Source organism: Pogoniulus pusillus, chromosome 20, assembly GCF_015220805.1.
Source record: "Pogoniulus pusillus isolate bPogPus1 chromosome 20, bPogPus1.pri, whole genome shotgun sequence".
In the NCBI taxonomy this organism is placed as follows: Eukaryota; Metazoa; Chordata; class Aves; order Piciformes; family Lybiidae; genus Pogoniulus; species Pogoniulus pusillus.
The window spans coordinates 22,411,768-22,424,788 of record NC_087283.1 but is presented as its reverse complement, the minus strand read 5'-3'; the positions used below and the strand labels follow the sequence as shown (position 1 = coordinate 22,424,788).

General features: G+C 63.6%; 1 protein-coding gene across 1 annotated transcript in view; it reads right to left on the bottom strand.

The window, feature by feature from the left end:
• The window catches only part of HYDIN (HYDIN axonemal central pair apparatus protein), a 197,935-nt gene that overhangs the window by 130,413 nt on the left and 54,501 nt on the right, over nt 1–13,021 (bottom strand). The window contains 3 exon segments of the mRNA XM_064159820.1: nt 8,159–8,259; nt 9,763–9,998; nt 11,520–11,587. Coding sequence (XP_064015890.1) covers nt 8,159–8,259; nt 9,763–9,998; nt 11,520–11,587 — 405 coding nt within the window.

The window sequence follows — 13,021 nt, the reverse complement described above, 5'->3', positions numbered from 1 at the left end:
GGTGGCCAAAGGCACTGCAGGCAGTGGCACAGCACCAACCACACACCTGGGCACAGAGGTGGCCAAAGGCACTGCAGGCACTGCCACAGCACCAACCACACACCTGGGCAGAGAGGTGGCCAAGGGCACTGCAGGCACTGCCACAGCACCAACCACACACCTGGGCACAGAGGTGGCCAAGGGCACTGCAGGCACTGCCACAGCACCAACCACACACCTGGGCACAGAGGTGGCCAAAGGCACTGCAGGCACTGCCACAGCACCAACCACACACCTGGGCACAGAGGTGGCCAAAGGCACTGCAGGCACTGCCACAGCACCAACCACACACCTGGGCACAGAGGTGGCCAAAGGCACTGCAGGCACTGGCACAGCACCAACCACACACCTGGGCACAGAGGTGGCCACAGGCACTGCAGGCATTGCCACAGCACCAACCACACACAAGGGCACAGAGGTGGCCAAAGGGACTGCAGGCACTGCCACAGCACCAACCATACACCTGGGCACAGAGGTGGCCAAGGGCACTGCAGGCACTGCCACAGCACCAACCACACACAAGGGCACAGAGGTGGCCAAAGGCACTGCAGGCACTGCCACAGCACCAACCACACACCTGGGCACAGAGGTGGCCAAAGACACTGCAGGCAGTGGCACAGCACCAACCACACACCTGGGCACAGAGGTGGCCACAGGGCACTGCAGGCACTGGCACAGCACCCAACCACACACAAGGGCACAGAGGTGGCCACAGGCACTGCAGGCACTGCCACAGCACCAACCACACACCTGGGCACAGAGGTGGCCACAGGGCACTGCAGGCACTGGCACAGCACCAACCACACACAAGGGCACAGAGGTGGCCACAGGCACTGCAGGCATTGCCACAGCACCAACCACACACCTGGGCACAGAGGTGGCCAAGGGCACTGCAGGCATTGCCACAGCACCAACCATACACAAGGGCACAGAGGTGGCCACAGGCACTGCAGGCACTGGCACAGCACCAACCACACACCTGGGCACAGAGGTGGCCAAGGGCACTGCAGGCATTGCCACAGCACCAACCACACACAAGGGCACAGAGGTGGCCAAAGGCACTGCAGGCATTGCCACAGCACCAACCACACACAAGGGCACAGAGGTGGCCAAAGGCACTGCAGGCACTGCCACAGCACCAACCACACACAAGGGCACAGAGGTGGCCAAGGGCACTGCAGGCACTGCCACAGCACCAACCACACACAAGGGCACAGAGGTGGCCACAGGCACTGCAGGCAGTGGCACAGCACCAACCACACACAAGGGCACAGAGGTGGCCAAGGGCACTGCAGGCATTGCCACAGCACCAACCACACACCTGGGCACAGAGGTGGCCAAGGGCACTGCAGGCACTGGCACAGCACCAACCACACACAAGGGCACAGAGGTGGCCAAAGGCACTGCAGGCACTGGCACAGCACCAACCACACACCTGGGCACAGAGGTGGCCAAAGGCACTGCAGGCACTGCCACAGCACCAACCACACACCTGGGCACAGAGGTGGCCAAAGGCACTGCAGGCACTGCCACAGCACCAACCACACACCTGGGCACAGAGGTGGCCAAAGGCACTGCAGGCATTGCCACAGCACCAACCATACACAAGGGCACAGAGGTGGCCACAGGGCACTGCAGGCACTGCCACAGCACCAACCACACACCTGGGCACAGAGGTGGCCAAAGGCACTGCAGGCACTGCCACAGCACCAACCACACACCTGGGCACAGAGGTGGCCACAGGGCACTGCAGGCACTGCCACAGCACCAACCACACACAAGGGCACAGAGGTGGCCAAGGGCACTGCAGGCACTGCCACAGCACCAACCACACACCTGGGCAGAGAGGTGGCCACAGGCACTGCAGGCACTGCCACAGCACCAACCACACACAAGGGCACAGAGGTGGCCACAGGGCACTGCAGGCAGTGGCACAGCACCAACCACACACCTGGGCACAGAGGTGGCCACAGGCACTGCAGGCACTGCCACAGCACCAACCACACAGCTGGGCAGAGAGGTGGCCAAGGGCACTGCAGGCACTGGCACAGCACCAACCACACACCTGGGCACAGAGGTGGCCACAGGCACTGCAGGCATTGCCACAGCACCAACCACACACCTGGGCACAGAGGTGACAATGGGCACTGCAGGCATTGCCACAGCACCAACCATACACAAGGGCACAGAGGTGGCCACAGGGCACTGCAGGCACTGCCACAGCACCAACCACACACAAGGGCACAGAGGTGGCCAAGGGCACTGCAGGCACTGCCACAGCACCAACCACACACAAGGGCACAGAGGTGGCCAAAGGCACTGCAGGCACTGGCACAGCACCAACCACACACCTGGGCACAGAGATGGCCAAGGGCACTGCAGGCACTGCCACAGCACCAACCACACACCTGGGCACAGAGGTGGCCAAAGGCACTGCAGGCACTGCCACAGCACCAACCACACACCTGGGCACAGAGGTGGCCAAGGGCACTGCAGGCACTGGCACAGCACCAACCACACACAAGGCAACAGAGGTGGCCAAGGGCACTGCAGGCACTGCCACAGCACCAACCACACACAAGGGCACAGAGGTGGCCACAGGCACTGCAGGCACTGGCACAGCACCAACCACACACAAGGGCACAGAGGTGGCCAAGGGCACTGCAGGCACTGCCACAGCACCAACCACACACCTGGGCAGAGAGGTGGCCACAGGCACTGCAGGCACTGGCACAGCACCAACCACACACCTGGGCACAGAGGTGGCCAAGGGCACTGCAGGCACTGGCACAGCACCAACCACACACAAGGGCACAGAGGTGGCCAAGGGCACTGCAGGCACTGCCACAGCACCAACCACACACAAGGGCACAGAGGTGGCCAAGGGCACTGCAGGCACTGCCACAGCACCAACCACACACAAGGGCACAGAGGTGGCCACAGGCACTGCAGGCACTGGCACAGCACCAACCACACACCTGGGCACAGAGGTGGCCAAGGGCACTGCAGGCACTGGCACAGCACCAACCACACACCTGGGCACAGGTGGCCAAGGGCACTGCAGGCACTGGCACAGCACCAACCACACACCTGGGCACAGAGGTGGCCAAGGGCACTGCAGGCACTGGCACAGCACCAACCACACACAAGGGCACAGAGGTGGCCACAGGCACTGCAGGCACTGCCACAGCACCAACCACACACAAGGGCACAGAGGTGGCCACAGGCACTGCAGGCATTGCCACAGCACCAACCACACACCTGGGCACAGAGGTGGCCACAGGCACTGCAGGCACTGGCACAGCACCAACCACACAGCTGGGCACAGAGGTGGCCAAGGGCACTGCAGGCACTGGCACAGCACCAACCACACACCTGGGCACAGAGGTGGCCATGGGCACTGCAGGCACTGCCACAGCACCAACCACACACCTGGGCACAGAGGTGGCCACAGGCACTGCAGGCACTGGCACAGCACCAACCACACACCTGGGCAGAGAGGTGGCCAAGGGCACTGCAGGCACTGCCACAGCACCAACCACACAGCTGGGCACAGAGGTGGCCAAAGGCACTGCAGGCACTGGCACAGCACCAACCACACACAAGGGCACAGAGGTGGCCACAGGCACTGCAGGCATTGCCACAGCACCAACCACACACCTGGGCACAGAGGTGGCCAAAGGCACTGCAGGCACTGCCACAGCACCAACCACACACCTGGGCAGAGAGGTGGCCAAGGGCACTGCAGGCACTGCCACAGCACCAACCACACACCTGGGCACAGAGGTGGCCAAGGGCACTGCAGGCACTGCCACAGCACCAACCACACACCTGGGCACAGAGGTGGCCAAAGGCACTGCAGGCACTGCCACAGCACCAACCACACACCTGGGCACAGAGGTGGCCAAAGGCACTGCAGGCACTGGCACAGCACCAACCACACACCTGGGCACAGAGGTGGCCAAAGGCACTGCAGGCACTGGCACAGCACCAACCACACACCTGGGCACAGAGGTGGCCACAGGCACTGCAGGCATTGCCACAGCACCAACCACACACAAGGGCACAGAGGTGGCCACAGGCACTGCAGGCACTGCCACAGCACCAACCATACACCTGGGCACAGAGGTGGCCAAGGGCACTGCAGGCACTGCCACAGCACCAACCACACACCTGGGCACAGAGGTGGCCAAAGGCACTGCAGGCACTGCCACAGCACCAACCACACACCTGGGCACAGAGGTGGCCAAAGACACTGCAGGCAGTGGCACAGCACCAACCACACACCTGGGCACAGAGGTGGCCACAGGGCACTGCAGGCACTGGCACAGCACCAACCACACACAAGGGCACAGAGGTGGCCACAGGCACTGCAGGCACTGCCACAGCACCAACCACACACCTGGGCACAGAGGTGGCCACAGGGCACTGCAGGCACTGGCACAGCACCAACCACACACAAGGGCACAGAGGTGGCCACAGGCACTGCAGGCATTGCCACAGCACCAACCACACACCTGGGCACAGAGGTGGCCAAGGGCACTGCAGGCATTGCCACAGCACCAACCATACACAAGGGCACAGAGGTGGCCACAGGGCACTGCAGGCACTGCCACAGCACCAACCACACACAAGGGCACAGAGGTGGCCAAGGGCACTGCAGGCACTGCCACAGCACCAACCACACACAAGGGCACAGAGGTGGCCACAGGCACTGCAGGCAGTGGCACAGCACCAACCACACACAAGGGCACAGAGGTGGCCAAGGGCACTGCAGGCATTGCCACAGCACCAACCACACACCTGGGCACAGAGGTGGCCAAGGGCACTGCAGGCACTGGCACAGCACCAACCACACACAAGGGCACAGAGGTGGCCAAAGGCACTGCAGGCACTGGCACAGCACCAACCACACACCTGGGCACAGAGGTGGCCAAAGGCACTGCAGGCACTGCCACAGCACCAACCACACACCTGGGCACAGAGGTGGCCAAAGGCACTGCAGGCACTGCCACAGCACCAACCACACACCTGGGCACAGAGGTGGCCAAAGGCACTGCAGGCATTGCCACAGCACCAACCATACACAAGGGCACAGAGGTGGCCACAGGGCACTGCAGGCACTGCCACAGCACCAACCACACACCTGGGCACAGAGGTGGCCAAAGGCACTGCAGGCACTGCCACAGCACCAACCACACACAAGGGCACAGAGGTGGCCACAGGGCACTGCAGGCACTGCCACAGCACCAACCACACACAAGGGCACAGAGGTGGCCAAGGGCACTGCAGGCACTGCCACAGCACCAACCACACACCTGGGCAGAGAGGTGGCCACAGGCACTGCAGGCACTGCCACAGCACCAACCACACACAAGGGCACAGAGGTGGCCACAGGCACTGCAGGCACTGCCACAGCACCAACCACACACCTGGGCACAGAGGTGGCCAAGGGCACTGCAGGCACTGCCACAGCACCAACCACACACAAGGGCACAGAGGTGGCCAAAGGCACTGCAGGCAGTGGCACAGCACCAACCACACACAAGGGCACAGAGGTGGCCACAGGGCACTGCAGGCAGTGGCACAGCACCAACCACACACCTGGGCACAGAGGTGGCCACAGGCACTGCAGGCACTGCCACAGCACCAACCACACACAAGGGCACAGAGGTGGCCACAGGCACTGCAGGCACTGCCACAGCACCAACCACACAGCTGGGCAGAGAGGTGGCCAAGGGCACTGCAGGCACTGGCACAGCACCAACCACACACCTGGGCACAGAGGTGGCCACAGGCACTGCAGGCATTGCCACAGCACCAACCACACACCTGGGCACAGAGGTGACAATGGGCACTGCAGGCATTGCCACAGCACCAACCATACACAAGGGCACAGAGGTGGCCACAGGGCACTGCAGGCACTGCCACAGCACCAACCACACACAAGGGCACAGAGGTGGCCAAGGGCACTGCAGGCACTGCCACAGCACCAACCACACACAAGGGCACAGAGGTGGCCAAAGGCACTGCAGGCACTGGCACAGCACCAACCACACACCTGGGCACAGAGATGGCCAAGGGCACTGCAGGCACTGCCACAGCACCAACCACACACCTGGGCACAGAGGTGGCCAAAGGCACTGCAGGCACTGCCACAGCACCAACCACACACCTGGGCACAGAGGTGGCCAAGGGCACTGCAGGCACTGGCACAGCACCAACCACACACAAGGGCACAGAGGTGGCCAAGGGCACTGCAGGCACTGCCACAGCACCAACCACACACAAGGGCACAGAGGTGGCCACAGGCACTGCAGGCACTGGCACAGCACCAACCACACACAAGGGCACAGAGGTGGCCAAGGGCACTGCAGGCACTGCCACAGCACCAACCACACACCTGGGCAGAGAGGTGGCCACAGGCACTGCAGGCACTGGCACAGCACCAACCACACACAAGGGCACAGAGGTGACAATGGGCACTGCAGGCACTGGCACAGCACCAACCACACACCTGGGCACAGAGGTGGCCAAGGGCACTGCAGGCACTGGCACAGCACCAACCACACACAAGGGCACAGAGGTGGCCAAGGGCACTGCAGGCACTGCCACAGCACCAACCACACACAAGGGCACAGAGGTGGCCAAGGGCACTGCAGGCACTGCCACAGCACCAACCACACACAAGGGCACAGAGGTGGCCACAGGCACTGCAGGCACTGGCACAGCACCAACCACACACCTGGGCACAGAGGTGGCCAAGGGCACTGCAGGCACTGGCACAGCACCAACCACACACCTGGGCACAGGTGGCCAAGGGCACTGCAGGCACTGGCACAGCACCAACCACACACCTGGGCACAGAGGTGGCCAAGGGCACTGCAGGCACTGGCACAGCACCAACCACACACAAGGGCACAGAGGTGGCCACAGGCACTGCAGGCACTGCCACAGCACCAACCACACACAAGGGCACAGAGGTGGCCACAGGCACTGCAGGCATTGCCACAGCACCAACCACACACCTGGGCACAGAGGTGGCCACAGGGCACTGCAGGCACTGCCACAGCACCAACCATACACAAGGGCACAGAGGTGGCCAAGGGCACTGCAGGCACTGGCAGAGGAGAGAGCTTCTTCACCCCTCACAGCTGGCCCTGGCACACAGGCACTGCCCAGCTCTGTGCCCACCAACTGCCTTCCCCCTCTCTGTGCTCCACAGCCTCCTGTAGAAGAGAGGATACCCTCAGAGGGTGCCCAGTGCCCAGGCCCTGTCCCAGAGCGCTCTGCTGGGCACCTTTGCCCCAGGAGGTTTTGCCAAGGACCCTCTCAGTGGTCCAAGGCAGCTGCTGAAGGGGCTGGGAGGGAGCTGGGGGTGGGCAATGTGGTGAAGAGGAGGCTGAAGGAGACCTCCTCATCCTCTGCAGCCAGCTGGGGTTGGGCTCTGCAGTGCCCATCCCTGGGGGGGCTCCAAGCCCTGGAGCTGTGATGCTGAGGGCCAAGGGGTGGTGGTGCCCAGGGCAGGGCTGCAGTGCCCATCCCTGGGGAGGTTCCAAGCCCTGCAGCTGTGGTGCTGAGGGCCATGGGGTGGTGGTGCCCAGGGCAGGGCTGCAGTGCCCATCCCTGGGGGGGTTCCAAGCCCTGCAGCTGTGGTGCTGAGGGCCATGGGGTGGTGGTGCCCAGGGCAGTGCTGCAGTGCCCATCTCTGGGGGGGTTCCAAGCCCTGCAGCTGTGGTGCTGAGGGCCATGGGGTGGTGGTGCCCAGGGCAGGGCTGCAGTGCCCATCCCTGGGGGGGTTCCAAGCCCTGCAGCTGTGGTGCTGAGGGCCATGGGGTGGTGGTGCCCAGGGCAGGGCTGGGTTAGGGTTGGATTTTACAGTCTCAAAGGTCTCTTCCAACCCAACCCAACCCAACCCAACCCAATCCACCATTCCAACCCTGGGCACAATTCCTGTGCCCTGCAGGGAGAGGCTGAGTGCCAGGCCTGCCATCCCTCTGCTCCCATCTGTGCCCAGGCAGAGCCAGCTCACAGAGCAGAGCTTCCCCGGGGAGCTGCAGCCACCAGCCCAGGGCTGGCAGGAGGAGGAGAGGAGGAGCTGCAGGGAGCAGGTTGGTACCTGGCTGTGAGGGGCAGGGACAAGAGCTCCTGGCCCACACCATCCACATCCACCACCAGTGCCAGCTTGTAGGTGCCCACCGTGTTGGAGCAGAGAGTGACCTGTGGAGAGAGGAGGGCACTTGGTGCATGCCCACAGGTGGGCTCCTTCCACTGCCAGCCCATGGGAAGCAGAGGCAGAGCTTGGCCCCAGCCCTGCTGCTGCTTCTTGAGCTGAGCAAAGCATCTGGGAGCACCAAAGGGCTGCTGGCAGCTGCCAGGGCAACCCAGCACCCAGCCCGTGCCAACCAACCACACCATGGCACTCAGTGCCAACCTAGCACCCAGCCCTGCCCAACCAACCACACCATGGCACTCAGGGCCAACCTAGCACCCAGCCCTGCCCAAACAACCACACCATGGCACTCAGTGCCAACCTAGCACCCAGCCCTGCCCAACCAACCACACCATGGCACTCAGTGCCAACCTAGCACCCAGCCCTGCCCAAACAACCACACCATGGCACTCAGTGCCAACCTAGCACCCAGCCCTGCCCAAACAACCACACCATGGCACTCAGTGCCAACCTAGCACCCAGCCCATGCCAACCAACCACACCATGGCACTGAGTGCCAACCTAGCACCCAGCCCTGCCCAACCAACCACACCATGGCACTCAGGGCCAACCTAGCACCCAGCCCTGCCCAAACAACCACACCATGGCACTCAGTGCCAACCTAGCACCCAGCCCTGCCCAACCAACCACACCATGGCACTCAGTGCCAACCTAGCACCCAGCCCTGCCCAAACAACCACACCATGGCACTCAGTGCCAACCTAGCACCCAGCCCTGCCCAAACAACCACACCATGGCACTCAGTGCCAACCTAGCACCCAGCCCTGCCCAAACAACCACACCATGGGCACTCAGTGCCAACCTAGCACCCAGCCCTGCCCAACCAACCAGGCCATCACTGAAGAGACTGAACAGGCCTGTGCCCAGCACTGCTCCCTGGGGCACAGCACTGGTGCCAGCTGGGCACCATTCACCACCACTCTGTGCCCAGCCCTCCAGCCAGCTCCTGACCCATACCAGAGTGACTCTGTCCCAGCCAGGAGCTGCCAGCTGTGCCAGGAGCTGCTCGTGGCAGAAGCTGCCAAAGGCTTTGCTGCACTCCAGGCAGACTCCATCCACAGCCTGCCTCACCCTCACCATGTGGGCAACCTCAGTGCCCTCTGGCACTCACTTCCCTTGCTGCCACTGGCTGCACTCTCCTGCATCCTTCCCTCCCAGCAGCCAGGAGCTTCCTGCCCTCCCCTGTGTCAGCACAGCTGGCTGGAGGCTTTGCCTCCCCCTGCCAGGGGAGACTGAGCAAACCCATGGAGGCTTCCATCCCACTGACCACAGAGCTGCCTCCCTGCCTTCCTAGTGCCAGCTGTGCCAGCTGCCCCCTGCCCCCCAGCCCTGGGAGGGGTCCAAAGCCCTGGAGCTGCGGTGCTGAGGGCCATGGGTTGGTGGTGCCCTGGGCAGTGCTGGGGGAAGGTTGGGACTGGGAGATCTGCAATGTGCTCCCAGGGGGTGCAGATGTGGTGCTGAGGCCCCTCCAGGTGCCCACTGCTGCCTACCTGCACGTCCATGCAGCTCAGGGCACGGATGGTGCCCCTGCCAGGGCTGATGCTGAACTCACAGGGCTTGAGGTGCCCCTTGGCACTCTGCCTCCAGGCTGGGTGGGTGGGATCCGATGCCAGGACAGCACTGGGCACGCTGGGCTCTGCTGTGCCATCCCCGGGCACACGGAGGGTGAAGGGCAGGGGCACCAAGGAGGTGTTGGAGAGGCAACAAGAGAGGCTGTGAGGAAAGCCTAGGAGAGAGCACACAGCTGAGGGCAGCCTGCAGAGCTGTGCCCATGCCAACCTCCTGAAGGTCAGTGAGGCCAAGGGCAAGGTGCTGCAGCTGGGGCAGGGCAGTGCCCAGCACAGAGCCAGGCTGGCTGAGCAGCTGGGGCAGGGCAGTGCCCAGCACAGAGCCAGGCTGGAGAGCAGCTGGGGCAGGGCAGTGCCCAGCACAGAGCCAGGCTGGCTGAGCAGCTGGGGCAGGGCAGTGCCCAGCACAGAGCCAGGCTGGGGAGCAGCTGGGGCAGGGCAGTGCCCAACACAGAGCCAGGCTGGCTGAGCAGCTGGGGCAGGGCAGTGCCAAGCACAGTGCCAGGCTGGAGAGCAGCTGGGGCAGGGCAGTGCCCAGCACAGAGCCAGGCTGGCTGAGCAGCTGGGGCAGGGCAGTGCCCAGCACAGAGCCAGGCTGGTGAGCAGCTGGGGCAGGGCAGTGCCCAGCACAGAGCCAGGCTGGAGAGCAGCTGGGGCAGAGCAGTGCCCAGCACAGAGCCAGGCTGGTGAGCAGCTGGGGCAGGGCAGTGCCCAGCACAGAGCCAGGCTGGCTGAGCAGCTGGGGGAGGGCAGTGCCAAGCACAGTGCCAGGCTGGAGAGCAGCTGGGGCAGAGGGCTGCCTGGATTGGTGCTTGGCATTGCCTCCCCCCAGTTGCAGGACCTTGCCCTTGGTCTTGTTGCAGTTCCTGAGCTTGGCTTGTGCCCACCTCTGCAGCCTGCCCAGGTGCCTCTGGCTGCCATCCCTGCCCTGCAGCCTGCCTGCTGCAGCACACAGCTTGGTGTGGGCACAAAGCTGCTGAGGCTGCACTCAGTGCCTCTGTGCATGGCAGCCACAGAGCTGCTGAGCAAGCCTGGTGCCAGAACTGACCCCTGAGGGACTCTGCTTGCCCCTGGCCTGCACTTGGCCATTGGCAGCCACTCTGGAGCCACTGACACCACTGAGACCACCTCAAGGAAAAGCCTTCTGTGAGGCTGAGCTGCAGAGCCACAGCCCTGGGCTTGGTGCTGCTGGCAGAGCTGAGCTTCTGCTGGCCATGGAGAGGAAGGAAAGGCCCTTGGGGGCAGCACTGCCCAGCTCAGAGCTAGCTCCTGGGCACAGCAGCTGGCAGGTGGGGGCAAGGAGCCCTCCCAGCACCAAGGAACATCTCACAGCACAGCACAGGTCCAGGCCTGGCAGCAACTACATTTCCCCACAGCAGCCAGAGGCTGATGCATGGCTTCAGCTGCCTCCCCCTGCAATCCCACCCCCTGGGCCCCCCTGGCACTGCCACAGCCATCCTGCTGCCAAGGACTGGCAGCCTGTGGCTGCAGTGACCACGGGGGACAGGCAGAAGGCACTGACTTTGGTCCTCTTCGCTCTCCTGTTGGCAAAGCAGTGCCCAAGCAATGTGCAGCTCCAGCTGAACAGCCTGGAGGCTGCTCTGGAGGGTGCTGGAGGCTCTGGGGCTCCATCCTGGCAATGCCCTCAAGCTGTGCCCCCCAGCCCAGGGCACACTCACCAAAGGAGACATCACCAAAGTCCAGGGAAGGGACATCAAAGTGCAGAGTGGGTCCAGTGGCACAGCCCCTGTGAGGACACAGCAGAGGAGCATGGCACTGAGTGCCAACCTAGCACCCAGCCCTGCCCAACCAACCACACCATGGCACTCAGTGCCAACCTAGCACCCAGCCCTGCCCAACCAACCACACCATGGCACTCAGTGCCAACCTAGCACCCAGCCCTGCCCAAACAACCACACCATGGCACTCAGTGCCAACCTAGCACCCATCCTTGCCCAACCAACCAGAGTATGGCACTCAGTGCCAACCGAGCACCCAGCCCTGCCCAACCAACCACACCATGGCACTCAGTGCCAACCTAGCACCCATCCTTGCCCAACCAACCACACCATGGCACTCAGTGCCAACATAGCACCCAGCCCTGCCCAACCAACCACACCATGGCACTCAGTGCCAACCTAGCACCCAGCCCTGCCCAAACAACCACACCATGGCACTCAGTGCCAACCTAGCACCCATCCTTGCCCAACCAACCACACCATGACACTCAGTACCAACCTAGCACCCAGCCCTGCCCAAACAACCACACCATGGCACTCAGTGCCAACCTAGCATCCAGCCCTGCCCAACCAACCACACCATGGCACTCACTGCCAACCTAGCACCCAGCCCTGCCCAACCAACCACACCATGGCACTCAGTGCCAACCTAGCACCCATCCTTGCCCAACCAACCACACCATGGCACTCAGTGCCAACATAGCACCCAGCCCTGCCCAACCAACCACACCATGGCACTCAGTGCCAACCTAGCACCCAGCCCTGCCCAAACAACCACACCATGGCACTCAGTGCCAACCTAGCACCCATCCTTGCCCAACCAACCACACCATGACACTCAGTACCAACCTAGCACCCAGCCCTGCCCAAACAACCACACCATGGCACTCAGTGCCAACCTAGCATCCAGCCCTGCCCAACCAACCACACCATGGCACTCAGTGCCAACCTAGCACCCAGCCCTGCCCAAACAACCACACCATGGCACTCAGTGCCAACCTAGCACCCAGCCCTGCCCAAACAACCACACCATGGCACTCAGTGCCAACCTAGCACCCAGCCCTGCCCAACCAACCAGAGCATGGCACTCAGTGCCAACCTAGCACCCAGCCCTGGCCAACTCCACACTAACCCCTCCCCAGCTCCCTGGAAGCTTCTGTCTGGATGCTGAACACAATTCCTGAACTTAGGAATCCTGTGGGGGGAGGGAGGAGGGGAGGGAGGAGGGGAGGGAGGAGGGGAGGGAGGGGGGGAGGGAGGAGGGGAGGGAGGGGGGAAGGGAGGGGGGAAGAGAGGAGGGGAGGGAGGGGGGAAGGGAGGGGGGAAGAGAGGAGGGGAGGGAGGGGGGGAGGGAGGGGGGAAGAGAGGAGGGGAGGGAGGGGGGGAGGGAGGAGGGGAGGGAGGAGGGGAGGGAGGAGGGGAGGGAGGGGGAAGGGAGGGGG